Source organism: Tigriopus californicus, chromosome 2 (genome assembly GCF_007210705.1).
Source record: "Tigriopus californicus strain San Diego chromosome 2, Tcal_SD_v2.1, whole genome shotgun sequence".
Lineage (NCBI taxonomy): Eukaryota > Metazoa > Arthropoda > Copepoda > Harpacticoida > Harpacticidae > Tigriopus > Tigriopus californicus.
This window is the reverse complement of record NC_081441.1, coordinates 1,521,234-1,541,882: the sequence shown is the minus strand read 5'-3', so window position 1 is coordinate 1,541,882 and position 20,649 is coordinate 1,521,234. Positions and strand designations below refer to the sequence as shown.

Below are 20,649 nucleotides of genomic sequence, written 5' to 3'. Positions count from 1 at the left end.
GTCCTAATGTCAAGAATTGTAACAAAGATTTAATTTCTTGTCAATAAAATAAAGAAGCTCAAAAGATCACCCAGTATATGCAAATGCTTTCCTAGAATTTGGCTACAGAAAAAGGCAATAAACTGGACTAACAATGAATGATCTTTTGGCCATGGCAGCAACGTTTTTGCAATTTTCCAATTTTTCCTCATTTTTTCTAACTAACAAAAAAGTTCGGCCAAATGACAACTGGTTTTTTTTTATGTTCTACTAATCAGAACCCAGCATGGACATGTACTTCTTAGGGATAGCAGGTTCAATTACCGGCGCTTGAAGATAATATATTGTCATATTCCTTTTTGTCTATGTGTTGCTTGATATCGTAGGCAAAAATAGCCCCCCTCAAACATGTTGTTACCTATGCCTTGGAAAGTTTATTCGCAAATTTTGCATAAATTTGTTTGATTTTTCATGCAAATTTGCTGTCAATAAAGACCATACTTATCTGCAAGTTTTGGCCAGCCCTAGTTTTTATGCTAGGAAAAATAAACCGAACAGAAACAACGAACCGAAACGTTTTTGGCTTATATAAAATCAACATATTTGTTTTGTTTTAAGCAACATAAAAATGACATTTGGGCCGCAAATCCAACGCATTTTGTCGGAGCCTAATCATGATTGACGACCAAATGCTTTTACCCAGCTGAACTGTCCAAAGAGCGGCAGGGTAGTGAAGCAGGCTCTCAATACATTTTCATGACTCTCGTTATTATGTAGAGTAGAACTAAGTCTGACAATTGACCTTTTTGAGAAAGTCTTCTTTATAACAGAGGGCAACGTGCAAGCCCAAGGTGGTTTGCCCCCCCCTTCCCCCCCCCCAAAAAAAAAAGAAAAAGATAAGCTCCTCTTTTAAGGTTTTGCAATTTCGGGCCGACTCTACTCCTTTAAATTTGGAAGATGCTAGTTGTTCCCCAAAAGAAGGAGTCTCTGTTTTATTATCGCATTACATCAATGACTGTTGATCATGGTTCAGTAAAACGGGATCGAAACAAAATCTTTGGTTCATGGATGAGTGGTCTCGTTTAGGCATTGAATTCCACATTCTCGACATCGATTTCGTTCAAAGAGGGCTCAGAGAATTCTGGAACGAAAAATAAACGAAAATGTACTTTGTCCCGCCTCATGGGTGTATCGCGATTGATTGATTGATTTCGTACCAATGGCATCCTCTTCGGTGGCCTCCTTGTTGGAATAACACCGGCAATCCCAACCGTAAGGCCCTTCGCAAGCTCCTCGGGCTTTGCCATCGCGTTGGCAAACTAGACTGCACACCCCATCGTCCAAGCACAGCGAGTACTGCCTGGGGCTCACAAATTCGCTGTTGCACGCACAGTCCGAGAAATCCTCGTTGCAAGTGCCGTCCAAACGCCCAATGGCGTGACAACTCGAGTTACAGAAACTGCAAGTCAATTATTAGGGTCATTATTAACATTGTTACTGTGGCAGCCAATTGTAGCACGTGCAAAGGTGGTTCAGACCCAGAGCCTCTGTAGGTAATACGTACGCATTGCCGATCTTGCATCGAGAGGGCGCCAAGCTCTTGATGGCGTCGGGGAGCTCCCATGACTTGACCTCGGCCACAAACGTATTCCATTTGAGTTCCACATACTCAAACACATCCAGTCCGTCCAAAAGTCGGTCAATGCTCTCACTCAGGTCTAGCTCGGTTTCCGAACAGTTGCAATTGTCGTCTTCGTCGCAATTTCCTGCAATGGGTTCGTCAATCGTTGATGAACACGTCAAGGCTTGGACGTAATAAAATGGATCAAGGTCCAGTAGTGTCCGATTGCTTCATCCCAGAGAGATGAATCGAAGTAATCTTAGTAGCTATGGCTGCCTACCGGTTTTGTGTCCAGTCACCCAACAAGACAATCGGCAAGCGCGATCATTGCCAAAGAATGAGAACACGCCACACCGAAATCGGACAGCCTCGGATTCCATGGGCGCCAAGGCCATAAAGGCCAATACAACGGGGACCAGCCACTGCATGATGCCTCGATTCACACTGTCTTGCTCTTTGGCTACTATGAAGGTAAAAACGGTCTCGGGATCGGGGGATTACACTCCTGACCTGAAACCAATTTGAATTGAATTTCAATTGAACACGTCCAACTCGGATTGAATCTGGTGTGGCAATGGGGGAATTTCCGAGTTCTAGCTCGGTTACGATAAACGTTAAGATCAGTTTGCCTAGGGAACTGGGTGGACAGGGTGGACGGATCGGATGGTTGACAAGACGAGTGAGTCATTCATGAGCGCGAGCTCATCGAGAGCGCAACTTTGACGCCGGTTAGGCTCAAGCTGTGAGATCTCTGATTCGTGGCCATGTACCCGTGGAAACGGCTGTTCAAGTCCAGGACAAGCTGGATGTATCTCGATCAACCATTGACCAATTGAAACCAGTTCCTCTGGCGTGAACTTTGGAAACCCAACCAAGCCTAACGGTGAATGGATGGATGGATGGATGGATGAACGAGAAGGTTTCAGCCGCAAATCAGTCACGAAGCTGTTTTTTTTTCCTAATCATCATCCACATCATGCAAATGACGATTAATTCACTCCAGAGTTGTAGTCGACTTTGTGACATGCAAATACCTACAAAACGAAAAAAAATCTCGTCATTCCAATATCTCACCTGAATTGTGGGGCTGAAATGCTAAATGCAGTCTACATTGACACAGTGGATCAACACAACTCAAATCAATCACTAACGTCCGTTTTGTTAGGGTTCTACTCGTACGTTTGCTCCCGATTTATCGCACTTCTGCGAAATAGTAATAACCTCATCAACAATCGTTGTTCTTCAGCGTTTTGAAATTTAGAGAAGAGAGCGAGCCCACAAGTGAGATTGCAACCTAGTTAACACCAGTTTGATTTTTTTTTGTTATTCTAGATCAGGATGACAAACAGTTTGGAGCACTCTATCCCTTACTACCAGTTGGGTCATTCAAATGGGAGCGAGAAAGAGAAGCATTTGAAATCGGTAAATCAGGCCTTTTACTGATCCCTTGAGATGTAAAATTTCGCTGTACTTAATCACACGGCTTGAAAGCCAGTTTTTATAATTCGTTGGTCACATAATAAAGATTCTAAGATAGGTTATGAGGTGGCGGAAAAGGTGTACATTTCAATTTTGGGAAAGATATTGCGGCGGAGGATCTGTACCATTCTTTTCATTGAGCGGAAGAAGCGCTCTCTGCTTCGTCTAGGTACGGACCAACAAGCGTAGCAACGGGAAAATACGCTACGGTCACTACAATTGACCCTAAATCCTGGGTTGGAACAAAGCTCATGAACGCTTATGAAAACGTACAGTATCAGATACCTTTCGTACCTTCTCTGAGTACTGTACAATCCCAACCTTTCTAACCTCTCCCAGTACGAAAGCTCTCTCATATCCTCAATGTTCCTAGTAAGACATCTTTGGACCTGCTCGAGCTTTTGCAAACCTGCTGAACTCATTGGAGCCCAAATGGGAGAGGCATATTGAAGATGCGGCTGAACAATCGACTTGTACAGAGTTAGCATCGTGAAACTATCTCTGGACTTTGCGTACGATATATCCAACCACAGGTTTGAAAAGCCTTACCAACTTTCAACTGGATATGCTCATCGAACTTCCCATTATCTTGGAGGACTACACCTAAATCCTTCATAGATGAGACCTGCTCAATGTCCTTACCTTCATCATCTAATAGTGGAGTGTCTAATGGCGTCGACCCAAAGGTCATTGAGCGGAATTTCATTCCATTCAAGGCCATGTTACTCGCAGCAACCCAGGAATAAATTTGGTCTAGGACCTCTGCCAGACAACCGGAATCCTGACCATTCCTACCAACTACCAATTTTGTATCATCAGCATAAGAAGAGATACTGACATTACTACTACCAAGCTTCTGAAGCGGAGCAATGAAGATAATGAAAAGGAGAGGACCCAAAATGGAGCCCTGAGGGACACCCGACTTGACATCATGTATGTCACTAAGGGATCCCTCAACCTTAACTAATTGTTTCCTACCACAAATGAAACTTCTTAGCCAATTGAGAACCTTGCCTTGGATCCCAATCTCATGGAGCCTGTTAACTAAAAGGCCATGATCTACCTTGTCAAAGGCCTTGGCAAAGTTGAAATAAACTACATGGACTGATTCATGGCTCTCCAGTCCCTCTATAACCTACTCTATATGCTCAATCAGTTGGGTAACCGTGCTAAAATGTGCTGGCTAGGAGGAAGGACTTTGTGGATATCAAGAAATTCAACAAGTTTGAACTTCTTGATCTTCTCAAACACCTTCGCAATATTCGAAGTGAGAGAAATCGGCCTATAGTGAATGAATGGGAATTGCCATTCATTCACTCAATTAGGTTTGGTTTTTCACGGCATTTTGGTAAAACGTAATTACTTTAAAACCTAATAAGTTTATTGCTCGTTTATGTTTAGCTTTAGCAGTTTTTCTCTGACTTGTAGTTCCAAATCGTTATGTGCAGTTCTTTAGTTTGATTGTAATAGCCATTTATTGTTAAAATTTATTGTTCATTAGTGTATTGATTTGATTTTGTGTTAGACCAGTTTATTGAGTTTATTTCTGTGTTTTTGTGTTGTTTTCCCAGTTTACATGTTCTTGATTCCTTGCTTTCTCTGTCCCTTACTTCTTGTTTACTATCTCCATCTTAGATTTATATGTTTAGTTTGATGTGAAGTAGTTCATCCCTCTTTTGCTCTGTTGTCCTATATCTCAGGACAAGATTGTATAGCCTTTTACGTAGTTTTTCTCTTTTTCTTGGTCTCTTGATTTTGCTCCTAATTGATAGTTCCTCCTGCATTCATGAAGCTATTTTTGGAAAAGTCAGCAAAGAGGCTAGACAATGTTTGGACCTGGTCTTAGCTGGAAAGGATCCTTCCATAGTCAATAAGCCCTTTATTACAGAGGCTTTAGTTGCTTTGGTCAATGAAACCAGGGTGCCTCTAGAAGAACAGGCTCACCCTGTAGTTGACAAGTCGACCAATTTGACCAATGTAGAGGTTGAAGAGGTGTCTCCACTTAGAGTTGAGCAGGATAAAATAGTTTTGGAGAAAACGGTCTGTCCTGTTTATCGAAAGCAGCCTTGTCCTCATGAAGAAAAGGGCTATCAGTTTGACCACCCTAAATGGTGTCAAAAAGTTCTCAAGTTCGGCCTTGAGAAGTACAATAGGAAGAAGGGATGTTCAAAAGTAGATTGTCCTTTTTTCCACCTATACATGAGCCGTCAGCCCATGAGACTAAACGTGCTTTAATGGGAACACAAAGGAAATAAAGGTACAGACAAGCTAAGTCTCATAGTTATAGAGCTGACCCTATTCCTAAACCTAATAACACCCCACCCTCCTTCCTTAACCCGTTTAGCATCCTCCCTCCACTCCTCCTCCTCCCTCCCATTCTCTACCCCAATTTCCTCCTATTCCCTTAGATACCCAAACTAGTACACCCATTCCTATTAAAACCCTCCTTCCTAATATTCCTTGTCCCACCCCTATTCCCAAAATACGTTCCAATTCATATATAGTTGCCCAAACCATTTCCCACACCAAAGGTTCTCCATTAACTCATGCCCTGCCTCAAGTAGAACGAAGCTTTATTGATAAGCGGGACTTTTTACGGTTGGAGAGGATGGTCCAAGATCTTGTGAGCTTGGTCCGTCAAAAGAGTGGCCCGTAAAGGGGCTATTTTTGAACGTGCATTGTCTGATTACTAAAAAAGACAACACAAAAGTTAAGATCATAGAAGAACTAGCCGTTGAGAGAGAGAGAGATTTCATTCATTTCCATAAAAGAAACCTGACTTCGGCCAGGGGTCTTAGATGAAGAACTAACCATAGTTGATTTCAACTTTGTTCCTTGTGATAGGGTACGTCCTGATAATCTCATTTTCCCACATGAGGGTACGTGTATGCCTATGTGTTAAGAATGATTTGCAGATTAGTCATGTACAAATGTCGAATGGTTAAGTAGAGGTCTTAGTATGTCATATCTGAGGGCTTGATCTGTCAATTGTAACAATGTATAGACCCCCTTCTTGTCCAGTAAGCTCTTTTATGTCAGCTCTCCAATTCACTGGAAATGAGTTGGATCCAGCAGTTTGCTCGAAGGTTTTCTTTGTAGGGGACTTTAATTTTCCGGCTAGCGTTGCAGAGTGGGAGGCTAGTCCCGATGGGTATATTCCCATTTCGAAATCGACATCTCAATCGTGCGAAAAGGTGCAAGAATCTTGCGCAATTTTTCTCAACATGTAGGTAGGTGTAGGAACCAGAGCGAATAACGTTCTGTATTTTGTCCCTGATCTGATCCAGTATGTCCATGTGACGCCTAGTAATCTGTCAGATCATCAAATTCTTGAGATAAGGTCGACCATTACTCAAAATCCGGCGTTCTTTAGCTTAGGACCGGCCAAAAAGGTCGGCCTGGCTAAGTTCAAGTTTAGAAGAACTGGACCTCACTTCAATGCTGAAACAGGAATCTTCCATAGATGCAGCCATTGATACACTAGTTTCAGTTTTTAAGTAATTTTGCTCCAGTTTAGCAATCTCTGAATGTGTTCTGAAAGGTGGGACACGGACAAAAAATGGGTGAAGCACATTCAAGATGTGGTTGAACGATCGACTTGTACAGAATTATCAAGATGCTGTCTCTGGATTGAAACGTGCGATATATCCAATTACACATTTGAAAAGCTTTACCCACCTTCAACTGGATATGCTCATCGAACTTTCCATTATTTTGAAGGACTACACGTAAATCTTTCACAGATGAGACCTGCTCAATATATTTACCTCCATTATCTGCAAGTGGAGTATTCAAAGGAGCTGACTCGAAGGTCATTGAGCTGAATTTCATTCCGTTCAAGGCCATATTACTCTCAGTAACCCAAGGGCAGATTCATACCTAGGTCCCTTGGAAGGCTAGTGGAATCTTGGCCGTTTCTACCAGAAACGAACTTTGTATCGTCAGCATAAGAAGAGAGACCGGCAGTAATACTAAGCATTTGAAGCGGAGCAATAAAAAGGAGGGACCTAAGATGGAGCCCTGGGGAACATCTGACTTGACATCATGTATGTCACTAAGGGATCCCTCAACCTTAACAATTTGTTTCCCATCATGAATGAAGCTTCTAATCGAATTGAGAACCTTGCCTTGGATCCCAACGTCATGAAGTCCATTAACCAAGAAGGACATGATCTACTTTATCAAAGCAAAATTTGGTACTAGCAGCGACCTGTAATGGCCAAACATGCCCAAAAACCGCTTCAACTCCTTCCCATCCCTTGGGACTGGGAAGTCGCGCCTAATCTTCAGTTTGGACTCGATGGGGCGGCGAATTTCACTTCCCTTGACGTTGAACCCAAAAAACTCCACTTTTTCTCACCAACGCCGTAGGACTGCACCATCCACTTTGGCTCTTGGTTACTACACCATCTCTCTTCATCTTTTCCAACGTCTCCACTCCCTCATCCATCAAACGCACCAACAATTAGTCCTGGGGCGAATCTGGACTCGAATGCGACTGCGCGTGAGTCTTTTACATGATTTTGTAAAAAATGGTAGAAATGGTAGAAGCATTCTCAATATGACGTCTTTTTATCATGCTACTAGCGAAAGACAGAAACAAAGAGAAAACAGAAACTATCACAATTCTAATTAGATCCACGGCACTTGCGTCAGTTTTTCCTCTGAAATGTCTCAAGAACTTTGAATTAGTCAAAAAGGCACCCTCGGTATTTTATGATTTTTTTACACCGCCCGGTATTCTTTAACTGTTTCAAAGCGCCCAGCGTTCAAGTCCCCCTGGTCTCATCTGCAATTGTACAAGTACAAACTTCGAAGGTAAATTATCTTTCAAGGGCACCTCAATTGACAAAGAAAATAAAGCGTCTCCAATTATCTTGTGGAAAGATGCGTTACTTTCTAAAATTTGCTTTTCTTAATCTAAGCTAGCTATACGTTTATCACTCACATTTATTGTATGCCCAATTATTATACTGCATATTCCACGTTGGCAAATTAACAACTGAATGGCTGCTCTAGTTTACAATGAGATGTCAAACTCACATTTAGGCTCAAGTTTGTATTTCAATTGTCACCAACATCTTGGTTCAGGGCAGAGCGAAAGTGGTTCGAACTCTTCTCCAAGGCTCATCCTGATTAGAGATCGCAATGAATAACCATATCTTGATCATGGTTGTTGGAGGGAACAAGTTCCTTTTTCTCCTTGACGTCTCCGGGGAGAACGGGCAGAATACAATCCTGTCCAGTGCGGGTTTCAATCATGGCGATGATGGTTGAAAAGTAAACCAACAAGCACGAAGGTGAAGGTGACAGTGACGAAATGTCCTAAGAGATGACAATGGAAGAACGAACAATCAGAAAACAGTCAATTCATGGCTAAGTTCGAAAAATCCAAGCCAACGGCGGACAAGATCTTACCTGGTGGGAAGACTTAAAGTAAGTGAGGATTTCCAGACAATCGACTCGCCACGCCGAGAAAATATTTAGACCGGGAAGAAATCCGGTTTGGCCGGCATCGGATGCCGTTGTTGTCGTTGGGCAAATCGAGTTACAAAGGCAGTTTGGACCAGTTTTCAGGCCATGAACTCGTGTACTTCCAACAAATGGCTCTGTTATGAATACATGCTAACTAACCATTCTTGTCCAGGAAGAATTTACTCTTGGAGACTGGTTTGGTTTGGTATATGATGGACTGGCTTCGAAAGAACAGGGATCATTGATAAGTTTAACACGAATCTGATTTCTCTCTCAAAAAAAAAACCTGTAATCCATACTTGGTCCAAAAGTTAAAAAGACCTCCTTGGAGGCCTGCCTTGATCTTGCCAACATCTTGCACCTTATTCAAATAGAAAAAGTCCATCTGAGATTTTAAAAAAAAAGCAGGAATATTCAATTTTGTTATTTGGTAAAAACTTCGCAACCTCTAATCAGGACAAAGAATGAGGAAAATATACTTCTTTATCAATGATATTTCACTTTCACTTATCTTACTCTTCACAAGGTCAATAGTGTCTGCGCTAGCTGGTTCCATATGAAAAACACCTAGTTTTGTCAAGGAACCATGTTTTCCGAGTGGTCTAATGTACCTGATAGAGGTACGAGATTGTTCGCCAGAGGGCGTGGGTATGAATTCCGCCTTCGGAGGCAAAGCACTAAAAAAAGAGGGTATTCAACAGTTCAGATGGGGTCCGTAAATGGCCCAACGTAAGAATGTGAAGTGGGTGAAGGACATAGATACATCAATTATTCGTGGAAAGGCCGATTGGAAGGTCAAGAGAAGCTAACCCACAGATAAAAAGGAAATCGAGTTATCAATCACAGCTTTCCGGCAGTTCATGCCTATCCGTAAAAATAGAACATTCTAAAATGGGCAAAAGAAGTCAAAAACTAGCTTTTTTCGGCTAAAAAGTCTTTTTAAGCATGCTACTGAGTAAAGTTGCTATGTGAACCATTCCTGTCATGAATAAAAAACAGAACTGAAACTCTATTTCAATCCCTTAACACAGAACTGCTCAACCTCAAAAGTATAAGTGACCTCTCAAAATTTGATGGTGACGTCATCTTCCTCTCTTGCTTCAATGTCCCAATACGAGAGCTCTCTCATATCCTCAATGTTCCTAGTAAAACATCTTTGGATCTGTTCGACCTTTTGCAACTAATTTGGGCCCAAATGGGTGAAGCATATTCATTATGTGGTTGGACAGTCGACTGGTACAGAGTTTGCATCGTGACACTATCTCTGGACATATTTGAAAGGCTATCCACCTTCAATTGGATATGCTCATCGCACTTTCCATTATTTTGGAGGACTAGGCACCTAAATCTGTCACAGATGAGACCCGCCCAATATCTTCATCTCCATTACCTACGAGTGGAGTGTTTAATGGCGTCGACGCAAAAGTTATTGAACGGAATTTAATTCCGTTCAAGGCCACATGACTCTCAGTAATCCAAGCGTAGACAGGCTATTGGAAAGCCATTCTTACCTAGACCTAACTTCGAATAATCAGCATAAGAAGAGATACTGGCAGCAATGCTAATCTTGAGATGTGGAGCAATAAGCATGATGAAAAGGAGGGGGCCTAATAAAACACCCGAGCTAACATCATAGACAAGGTGGGCCATTTAAATATGCTGCCACTTTGACGCTATATTACTCGTGATCATTTCGTCAAAGGTGATAATGGTAAATTTGGGAAAATAAATAACAACCCTCGTCAGTTATGATATTAAATATACAAAGAAAATCTAGCCTCAATTTAAAGCCACAATGAAAACGAAATTCCTCACCCTTTGCCCTGATCACAATGAATGTGCAGGGAACTTGGTTGTCATCACTCTTGGGACCTAATGAGACTTAATCTTAGCAGAATTTTTTTCTCATGGGAAAAAAGTCAACCTGGAATTTGGCATTATCTCAATATTTGGTAGGATGGCGTCCCAAGACTAAGTTTTTAAAGTACATTGTGATCCCGAGATTTTTTTTAACCTAGGCAGAGAAAAAATTGCATGATTTTACAACAAAACATTCTACTTGTACTCAGGAACGAGCCAGCAAAACAAACCAAAACCTTATCAGAAGAGCTGAAATCAAAAATCCAATCGCTTCCATTTTTGTAATCGAGATTTCGTATGTGGACAACATTGGACATGAGATAAAAACAAAAGTGGCTTGATACGAGTGTTATTAACATTATCATATAATTCAAGGTAGTATTCATATATAGCTGACAATAATGATCATGCAAATCTGGGTAAGCGCTGTTTCGGGTTGCCCAAACACGACGGACAATCAAGTGAATTTAAAAAGTCAATACGCGGGAGGGGAAGTTCTCATTGCACATCTTCTTCCTCGTACTCTTCATCGACTTGAGGAACGGCATCACTTTGCGTGTGTTCAGTATCGGAATGGCTTTGGTTGTCTGGGCTAAGATCTTTTTCCTCGGTGACGGAAGACTCCTCAACGGCCAAGGGGTTGCCGGCTTCATCCAACTCGGGAGCCTCAAAGAAGACTACGAAGAGAAAAGAGGCCAACCAATTAGCCAAGCCCTAAATTGATGATCTAAATCAACTCACCTTCTGCGCCGTTGACATCCTTGCCGATGCATTGGCATGTCCACCCGCCGAATCCTGAGCATTCACCCCGGACGTAAGCCTTGCCCTGACAATAGGCGTTGCATACCCCCAAAGAGGAGCACATGCCGTACTCGAAGGCCGTGATGCGGTCCTCGGAGCAGAGACAACGGCTATCGTCAGCGTTGCACGTTCCACTCTTGAAGTTTCGCAAGTGACATTCTCTGACACAAGTGCTAAGGGAGAAATAAGTACATGATAACAAAAAATAGAAAGTTACTACATAATTCCAGGGCTTGACTGTCTTACGAGTCATCATCGTCAATCTCGCAAGACACGGAGAGTGCGCTCTGAATGTTTTGGGAGATCTCGCCGTCGGTGAAGGATTTGACTAGGTTCTGGAAGCTGTTGCGGAAGCTATCGGCACCATTTTGAACCACCTCGCCCGCATTGTCGACGATCGTGCCGGCAGGACTTTCAATTTTGACTTGCGAACATTCGCACTTTTTGGTTCTCGGGTTGCACGCACCTTCAAAGAGAGGTCACCAATGGTCAGGAATGCGGCCCAAGATTTGAAAAAAAAAGACAACAATTGTTGACTTGCTCTTACCTCCATCTTGGGAGAAGAGGATGCAACGGGCACTGCAGATCTGCCCCAAGCAGAGCACGCCGATTTCAGGGGGAGATTGGGCGGAGACGGAGCACAGTGCGGCTACCACCACTACGGCGACTTGTTGGTATCCCATGGTAATTGAGATCTTGTGTGGGGTTCGGTTTCGAAATGAGAGATTGACCTCTGGTTGCGAATGTGGTTCACTTTTGAATGATGGCTGGTTTGACACATTATCCTGATTTTATAGGTGAGAGTAAAAATTTTCCGCCGAGATGTTTTCCAGTTGTCCAATCCGGGAAGAAGTGGTAGTAACTGGAAAGATGCACGCACGCCTGGGATATTGCCACCAAAGAATCTTTCGGGTGTATTTACAACACATACTCATACTTGGTCGGTCTTGGTTCCGTACGGGTCCACAGGTAAATTTGCCCAAGATTGCCGAATAGACTAGTGCAGTCCATTGGCAGTTCAATCAAGCGCGCGCAAAGTACACATGTGGGCCAACATCGCGTGTCTTACCCCACAATCACGGATTCTTGGCAAATACAGCGAGCTTCCAATGCTCCATATATTAATATGTATAGAGAGGGTTCTAGAAGTACGAATATTTGGTGGCGAGTGTCTGTAGGACATGTGACCCTTATCCTGCTTTAAACGCACTCTCAGCCACGGAAATTCGTACCCTACAAGGATGTCAGCCCTGAGGTGTTTGTACTTTGAAATGGAAACCCACCTCAAGGAAGGGGTCACGGGGTCTCGAAAACGTTGGATGGGAAAAACATACCCTTTTTGGTGGAGGGGTGGGGGGTCGATTTTCAACTTCACCTCCGGTGGGATTAGTCAAGATTAGTCGATCATTCCCAACGGAAAAGATAATAATAAACGTTTGACCGACCTCCTGTTCGATACCTTCTTGAAACTGCTACGAAAACAAACCCCAAAAATGTTTTCACGAGTTGCTTCTTTTCCATGTGCACGTGGGCGCAATTTTGATGTTAAAGAGCACATATTAAGAATATTCTAAATCAGCTCTTTGAGCTCTTTTGAGATTATGCAAGAAAAAGTCGTCCGTCTCTTCTTGTCTTTTGGGTCTTTGTAAATTGGCGTGATTTTTTTCTGCGTTTTTTGTTCAGATATTCAGGGTGGATACTTTCGAGCGAATACTGTCGAAAACGAGACTATTATATCCCTTGTAACTCAGGATCGAATGAATAGATCATATTCTGATTTGCCGATAAGTGGACTCCTAATTTCCATCAAATAGTAGGTCTCAAAAAGTCATGCCGGATGATATGTTTTCGGGATGCAAGTAAGTCATTCAAACTCCTGTGTAGGAGTACAAATGTGATTTTTTTTAATTTTATCATATATCCATGGATGGTGTTGTACCCTAATACTCCGTCGATATTCCATTCGTGCTTTACTCTTCTACATCCCTCATTACTCGCCATAACTCATTTCCATTCACCCAAACTTGCCTCCATTTCTACCCAATAAATATTACTCACACCGTCTCACATGCTAACAAGGACACAGGATTTGCTGGCCTCCTCCAGTTCGATCTAAAAGCTGCTTTTGAGTGCAAAGATTGCGAAGAATTGTCGGGAAAACTGAAGGTCTTAGGATTTGGATCCATGTCCCGGAGACGAATGGGTTCATAACTTGAAAATAAAATGCAGCAAGTGAAGGGTAACAAAGAGTTATCGGATCCATCGTACATGGACGTAGGATTCCCGCAAGGGTCAGTGCTCTCCCCCATGATACATTACGCTGTGGACTTTGATTTGTGGCTTGCCACAACTATGTGTAAGGGATGCATTGTATTTGCCGACAATACAATGTTAGTCGTGGGCGCGGATAACACTGAAAATCTCGAAACAAAATTGGAATATGTGGCTGCCATAACGTTGGAATACATGTGCAAAAACTATCTAAAGGCAAACGACTCAAAAACCCGCCTTTTGATGACAGGAAAGCGTGGACTAGGCAATCAGATCTCTAAAAGAGTGGGAAACGCCACAATTCAAAAGGCCCCATTGTCCAAAATCTTGTGAGTGCATCTTCAGTCAAACCTCTACTGACATTGTCAGCTCCGATACCCTAGATCCGGATTAGACAAGGGGCTCGAAGCAGTTAAGACTACTCCTCTCTCGCGTCTCAAGATAGGCAATAAAACCAGCCATTGACTTACTTATCCTCTCAACAACTGAGGTATTGCCTCCCATTATTCTACAAGATGATATTTTCCGAGACACTGAGATAAATAAGCTAGAGTGATATCCAGATAGGTCTAAACAATGTGCTAAGGGAACTTTTCGGAATCAAGCGCAGTGAACATGTGAACATTGGGGAGCTCCTATTTCGATCAAAATCCTTGTCGTTGAATCAATCATGTGCAAAATTGACGGGCATTGAGGCTTGGCAGGCAACTAATTGCCACTTCCATCCACTTCATGCAACCCTACTTACAAGATAAACTTTACCAAATCAAAGAGAGACAAGAAGTGCAAAAAGACAGTATCTTGTCTCGGAAACTGCTAGACCACAGGATTATGTGACACAAACCATGGAAATATGGAACAATTTGTGCAAAGACACGAGGACTGAAACAAGAAGAAGATATAAAATACTGGCGGACAAGCTTGCCAGAACACTACCCATATAACCATGAGCTTATATTCATTGAAGTAACCAAAAAGTCATACATAACTTAACCGAATCAATAACAGATGCATTCCGAGATGTTAGCCTAAAGCTTTTTGTACACATGATAAAGCCCCGCTGCATGAATGGTAGAACCACTTTGGACCTCGCGAGAAATTTTGACCCATTTCTTAGCCTGTTCCAGTTGGTCCATTTTGGGTTCCAAGCCCAGCAACTCGGGAAATTTGATATAACTTGCAGTCATGCCATTCACAAAGAATCCACCTGGGCAATAACGATGATTATTTCTTCATGAATTAAAGTGAACGTTAATGATTCACAGACTAAAGTTTACGTTTGTTCCCCATCTTACCTGGCTTTAGGATCCTGATGATTTCGTCCAAGACCTCAATAGGAAGGTGTTCCTTGGAGAAGCCACCCGAAATCACTACCCCATCATAGGCCCCATCTTCCACGGGTGCATTGTGTCCGTTACCCAAGAAGGTGCAGAAAACACGACGATAAATCCCCTTGGCCTCGAGTTTCGCCAACAATGGCTGACTGGGATCTGTGAGAACGAACTGACACTTTTCTTTCCCAAAAACACTGGGGCGGCCATCTTATGCTCGGGCATATTCCCCTTAAACCCAGGAAGACAATACAGAATTGAAGGCAACCATGGACGATGAATTAATTACCTAAGGCGTCAATGGTACCAAATTGCTTTTCCACCAGGGCCTCTCCGACTCGACCTGTTCCTGCTGCCACGTCCAGAATATCAAAGTGGGACCGTTCCTCAAGTGGAACCTGTTGAGCTAATTTCTCGGCGATTCGGGTCGGGCCGGTGGATTGAATTTGGCGTAAATGTTCATCGTACTTTAAATGGAAAGAAAAAAATACTAAATCAAACACTCGCCAGACCTCTTGTTAGTGTCACATGGACCAACTTAATATATTAGTTACTCGTAATGGGGCCGGGTTTCTTTCAAAAATGCCATACTGCACTCCTTTCTTCAATATCACTCTCAATGACGACTAAAGCTTCTTCTAGGCATGAGATTTGTTTGTACTTTTGCTCAACTTGATAAGGAACGGCGCTCATGGATCGCAATAAGGAACTTGATAGTAAGTGCAGATGGCATTCAATTCCTAGAAGAAGTCCGCAAAAAATAATGACAATCATAACATCAAGTGCCAATGGGAACATTGCTTTGAGAGATGGCCTGGTCGACAGTTTGGTTCTGGTTCATTTCTGAGAGATTCTATCTAGATGGCTTGAAATATACGTATTAGGGCAATCAAGGAACTCACTTGAGCCTTCATTTGATCGTGTTAACTTTACTCGAGTTGACAGCATCTTAACAATTTGTGTCGAAAGGACGTTTACTCGCATCATTCATTACCTGGATTCTATGATGCTAAGCAACTTTTCTATGTTTTAAATCAGTGTTAAATGGTTTTGAATCAAAGTAACTTTGTTCCAACTCACTTGCAAGGGAGGCATTGGGACCTAAAAACTCAATTCGGATGTCTTGAGAGAAAAGATGCATCAAACAGCCGTTGAAAGTAATTATGTCACGCTTTTCAAATGCCTTTGACTGTTAGGAACGCTCACTTCTGATTTCTTTTAAATTGTGTCGTTTCCTTTGGCATATTTCGTCCTTCACCAATACCTTTAGATCCTGTCTCATCTGTGTCACTCCTAATTTGACATGACACCCCTTCCAAGGTTCACAAATATTGGAGAACATTCGACAGTTAGAAATAATCATCGCAACTACTTACGTTTTCTGCATTTTGTGCATAATGGTCGAGGACTTTCTCCTTCGTGATGTGTTCCGAGCCCATGAGATCGGCCCATCCATCTCGGAACGAGGATTCACTCATGTTGGACAAACGAAAGGCTCGTTTTTCAATTGGCAATGGGATCGATTTCCAGAATGAATGAATCAATGAATGAATGTTTGACCGAGCTCGGTTTAGTTCTTGTAACAGACTTTGAACTGGATGATTTAGCCGGGTCTTATCGCTTGACTCTTGCAGCGAGCTAAAACAGGAGTGGCAAATGAACATAATACAAAAATTGGCCAACAACTCTGATTTTCGATCAAGAGCATTTTTTTGTAGAGCATCCGCTTTCTAATTTGCGAATCCTGGTTCGATCCCAGGCTTGCCAAATCCAAGCTTCTTTGGGGTATTTAAATTACGGCATGAGTTGCTGCTTTATCAACTTAAATGGGCGAACCTGCGGTCATTCCCGAGGGTGAATTAATAATTAATGTTGGGCTGTGATGACGAAGCGGGAATATCCCTCAACTGGGACACCCATCAATCAGATGGCAGGCCGAGCGAGAGAGCTGCCATCTGACTTCGTAACAAACAAACAAACAAACAATACAATACATATACATACTATTTGCTATAAATGTTTTTGCTAATGTTGAATGTATGCCACAATATGAGCTCGGTTAAAAACGACATCAATGAAGATCCGTGCCACAACAGATCTACTATCTGTGAGCATTTTCAATTTGCCAGCACCTGGACAGAATGGACGATGTTTTATGTTTGAAATAGCTGGTTTTTAATCGCATTTGGAAGCCAAACATTGACTATTTGATTGCTAAGTCAAGATTAAATGTTTTGCTTGGAAGATTTGACATTTTTGTATTATTACTTTCAATTATTCCAAAAATAATGACAAAGTGATTTTGGAAATGATTTTGAAAATTCTGTAAATCAATCTGTGTTAGGGACAAGCAGAACTAGACGGCTGAAAATAGTTATTCTCACCCAGACACTGTAAGAGTCATGGTGTGATACCCATAAAAATGATAAAATGAAGTACTTTTGGCTCTCATAAAATAATAATTGTCGTCAATGGGGCTCCCCCGCATGGTTTCGTGAGTGCATATTTTGAGATGCGATTTGTACCCAGTTGCACCTCCTGCGAGTATCAGATAGTGTCGTGAACGCACATCTTGAAATGCGACTGGGTAAAATTTAGTACTGTCGCATTTCAAAATTTGCGTTCACGAAACCACGTGGGGGTGCCCCATTGTTCAACATCCAACTTTCCACACATATATTTCGACGGCAGCCATTGATTACAAACTGTATCATCAATTAATTCTAAGGAAAAAAATGCACCAATTTTAACTCAAACTTAATGCTTAGTCCTAATTTGCAAAATAGTATAGGATAAAAGTGAAAAAGTGTAAATAAGGCGAAAAGGGCAAATGCGTGAAGAAAGTGGGCTTTAGTGACAACAATTGATTTTACATGATTTGCCCTTTGCTACGTAGTTATCATCAAGGGATTCACATTTGATTATTATAACATGACATATTGTACCTTTCATCACTTTTGTCCCTTTTTCAAAGACTGGTAGGAAAGCCGGGTGTAGTAACTTTAATTAAGATAGGCTTTCAGTCATGACTAATGAAAATGATTTGAATGAGTATGAGAGGCTAGGACAAAAAATAGGCTCCCCCTTGTTAATAGAACACTTCAGGAGTGTAGTTTAGCTTGTGCTCTGGAGCATACTTTAATAGAAACGAAATGGACGAAAGAGGAATCACACACACTGGTGGCTCGTTGCTCGTAAATTGGCCCAATCTCAGAAGTTGCGGGTGTTGATAAACAGCAATAAATTTCAGACGTCTCAGCATGATGTAAATGTAATAAAGAGAACATTCACATGAACGTCCGTCCTGTATCTTAGCTACAGAGATTCAGGGCCTTCCGTTAGGCGTATTTTTTGTCACAACTTTTGGAACACATGAAACAAGCCTTGTTTCCCACCAATAACGTGATCTTGAACGAGTCTTGCTCTCATGAGCCACTTGCCGTCCGTTTCCATTTGCCTCATCAAAGGTTCCAGGCCATGCAGCGAGTCCACGCTATCCAAATAGTACTTGGTCATCGCGTTAAAGAAATAGCCGCCTGCCAAATCAGACAATATCGACATTTGAGTCAAGATTCCATCCAAAAATAGTGCTTAAAATTCCTTGCTCAAACCTGGTTTCAAAACGCGCACAACTTCTTCCAAAGAGTCGATGGGTAAATGGGCTTGACAAAATCCGCCGGAGATCGTAACCACGTCGTAGGACTCATCCTCAATCCCAGGAATCTTACGCCCACTCCCCAAAGCGGCACATATTTTTTTGTTGTATAAATCCAACTTTTCTAAAACATCCAGCATGGGCTGGCTATAATCTAAAAAAGATACACGCGTCCAATCAAATGACACTTGATGCTCATTTCATCCGAACCCAAAGCGATTACAATCATTTAAATTAACTCTCACCCACAGCATCCATATGTTTAAATCCGATTCCAGCCAAGTGAGGCCCTAACCGACCGGTTCCAGCCGCCACGTCCAAAACCAAGGCTTCCGATCGTTGATTACTTGGAAAGTGTTCCCGAATTATGTCGCTGAGCCGACTGAGGGCAATGACCGTGATCTCCTCCATGTCATGATCGTACTAGAGAGAAATGGGAGAACATGAGCTGTATGTAAGCAGTCATTCTTTAATTGTGTGATGTTCAAGCAATGTAGAAATTATTTGGAGTGTTACCATGCGGGGCTTTGGGAGGCCTAAATTTAAAACAGGTCTTCGAATCCTTTCAAGTCGTGTCCAGAATTACACACCTCTCTTGCTCGGACTATAACTATTGTTTGAAACAAACCTGGTGTGTCAAAACTAAGCTTCTTGCCAAGAACATATCTGAATGACATACTAAGAGGGATTTATCTCGTTGTATTGCATTTCCAATGATGTTCGTTCAACACACGTGTCTGTGAAAGTTGACCCTTCAAAAGTCTGCAATCTAACATTTCAATCGAAGGATCGGTCTCCATTTTTGTAATCCTGGACGGCCCTAATGAGCAAAAATAGGGTTGTCTAACATATTAAAACCTTAAGCCATCTTCCTAAATGTCATCCAAATGAAAAAGATGTGTTCAGCATGGTTATTCCATTCCTACCGATTTTGCCCATTGAGTGTAGAAGGTGTGGACTTGATCGGGATCCAGCGTCTTGTTGTTCACCAGGCTCTTCCAAATCTCCTCCGAACTCATGCTGAACCAGTACAGATCTAAAACGAAATGTGGCACCAAAACAAGTGTTGAAGTAGGAATTCAGTCCAGCCGTAAAGTACCTGTTTTGTTCTTGTCCAGCTGGGCATGTTTTTACGTCATTCTAGTGCTCTTTCTAGGGCCGCGAGGATTGTGTAAACGTTACTCACCATTCCAGGTGTAACGGATGGGAACAAGTTGACAACTGGCAGCTTCAGAGGATGGGTAAATCCACGAATCCTTGCGTGCTTCAGATCAACTCAGGAAAGAAACTCAGGCTAACATTCAATCATTTACTCTGTCTAGCCAAATACGCTATTTGCTTTCAGCTTTTAGCATTGACCACAAGCCATGGTCAGATCATGGACATTGGCAGAAATGAGCTTTGGACATAAGTTATCTTGTGTTGGTCAAGTTGGTCAAGGCACTCAAAAGGGGTGATCAAAATCAATTAGCAATCTCAGTCCAATCAGTGCATGAATCATGGGCCATGTCACATACTACTACAAATATGGACCGTTGGATGAAGGTGATATGTAATAGCCAGGGCTTGGACCGTAACAAAAAACGTAGCACATTACCACTCCCATTACATTAACGTAAGGTGTAGTAAATATGAAGTGAAACAAATGGCTCCAGTGAAGTTTTGTTTGATCCCATCAGTGGCAAGTCAGTAATTGCATTTGAGACAAAACTATATCAAAATTGGGTAGAAAGCCTTTGCACAGTTACCTTGCCTCATCTATAAAAGAATTAAGTAACAGTAACAGGAGGAATGAAAACCCATTCCATCACCATAACATTTTTCAGTAAAGTAACATATTACCAGTAACAATACTCAAAAAGTAACGTGTTACTTGTAACAACATTACTCAAGCCCTGGCAATCCCAATATGGTTTAGGGCACTCTGAAGGGGTCATCAAAGTTATTTAGGATTGCAAGTCAACTCAGTTCAAATTTTATCCAGGGTGTGACTATTTCCAGTAGTTTTGACATCTGGTTCATGTGATTCACTTATTTGGGGTGCAATAAATCTAGCAGGTTTGCAAAAGGTTAAACAAATCCAAAGGTGTACACTAGCAGCATTGAAGGAATGCATGCAAACATCTCCCTTTTCCAAATGACTTAAAAAGTTGAGACTGTAAGTGTTCAGAAAAGGT

General features: G+C 42.0%; 3 protein-coding genes and 1 long non-coding RNA gene across 5 annotated transcripts; all 4 read right to left on the bottom strand.

Annotated features, from left to right (window-relative positions):
* Window positions 1-894: 894 nt before the first annotated feature.
* LOC131893483 (uncharacterized) lies at window positions 895-2,815 on the bottom strand. The gene is made up of 5 exons (XM_059243524.1): window positions 2,675-2,815; window positions 1,881-2,110; window positions 1,544-1,745; window positions 1,197-1,438; window positions 895-1,120 (listed from the first exon to the last, which is right to left on the bottom strand). The coding sequence occupies exons 2-5, from the start codon at window positions 2,026-2,028 to the stop codon at window positions 1,062-1,064; spliced, it is 651 nt and encodes a 216-aa protein (XP_059099507.1). The 5' UTR covers window positions 2,029-2,110; window positions 2,675-2,815; the 3' UTR covers window positions 895-1,061.
* Window positions 2,816-8,118: 5,303 nt separating this feature from the next.
* LOC131893487 (uncharacterized) lies at window positions 8,119-8,783 on the bottom strand. Its single transcript, XR_009374702.1, has 2 exons — window positions 8,498-8,783; window positions 8,119-8,404 (listed from the first exon to the last, which is right to left on the bottom strand). It is a non-coding gene; the product is annotated as an uncharacterized LOC131893487 (long non-coding RNA).
* Window positions 8,784-10,761: 1,978 nt separating this feature from the next.
* LOC131893476 (uncharacterized) lies at window positions 10,762-11,916 on the bottom strand (the record flags this gene model as incomplete). The annotated part of the gene is given in 4 exon segments (XM_059243512.1): window positions 10,762-11,091; window positions 11,156-11,388; window positions 11,462-11,681; window positions 11,763-11,916. Coding segments are annotated over 4 exon segments (786 nt in total), but the record flags the coding sequence as incomplete, so codon positions are not given.
* Window positions 11,917-14,425: 2,509 nt separating this feature from the next.
* LOC131893480 (methyltransferase-like protein 27) lies at window positions 14,426-19,563 on the bottom strand. Of its 2 annotated transcripts, XM_059243521.1 has the most exons (7): window positions 19,399-19,563; window positions 18,718-18,895; window positions 18,429-18,626; window positions 16,194-18,353; window positions 15,107-15,284; window positions 14,782-14,976; window positions 14,426-14,693 (listed from the first exon to the last, which is right to left on the bottom strand). In XM_059243521.1, the coding sequence occupies exons 1-4, from the start codon at window positions 19,489-19,491 to the stop codon at window positions 18,172-18,174; spliced, it is 651 nt and encodes a 216-aa protein (XP_059099504.1). In that variant the 5' UTR covers window positions 19,492-19,563; the 3' UTR covers window positions 14,426-14,693; window positions 14,782-14,976; window positions 15,107-15,284; window positions 16,194-18,171. The 2 variants fall into 2 exon arrangements, with proteins under 2 accessions (XP_059099504.1, XP_059099503.1); XM_059243520.1 differs by lacking the exons at window positions 18,429-18,626; window positions 18,718-18,895; window positions 19,399-19,563 and having other exon boundaries at window positions 16,194-16,451.
* Window positions 19,564-20,649: the final 1,086 nt, after the last annotated feature.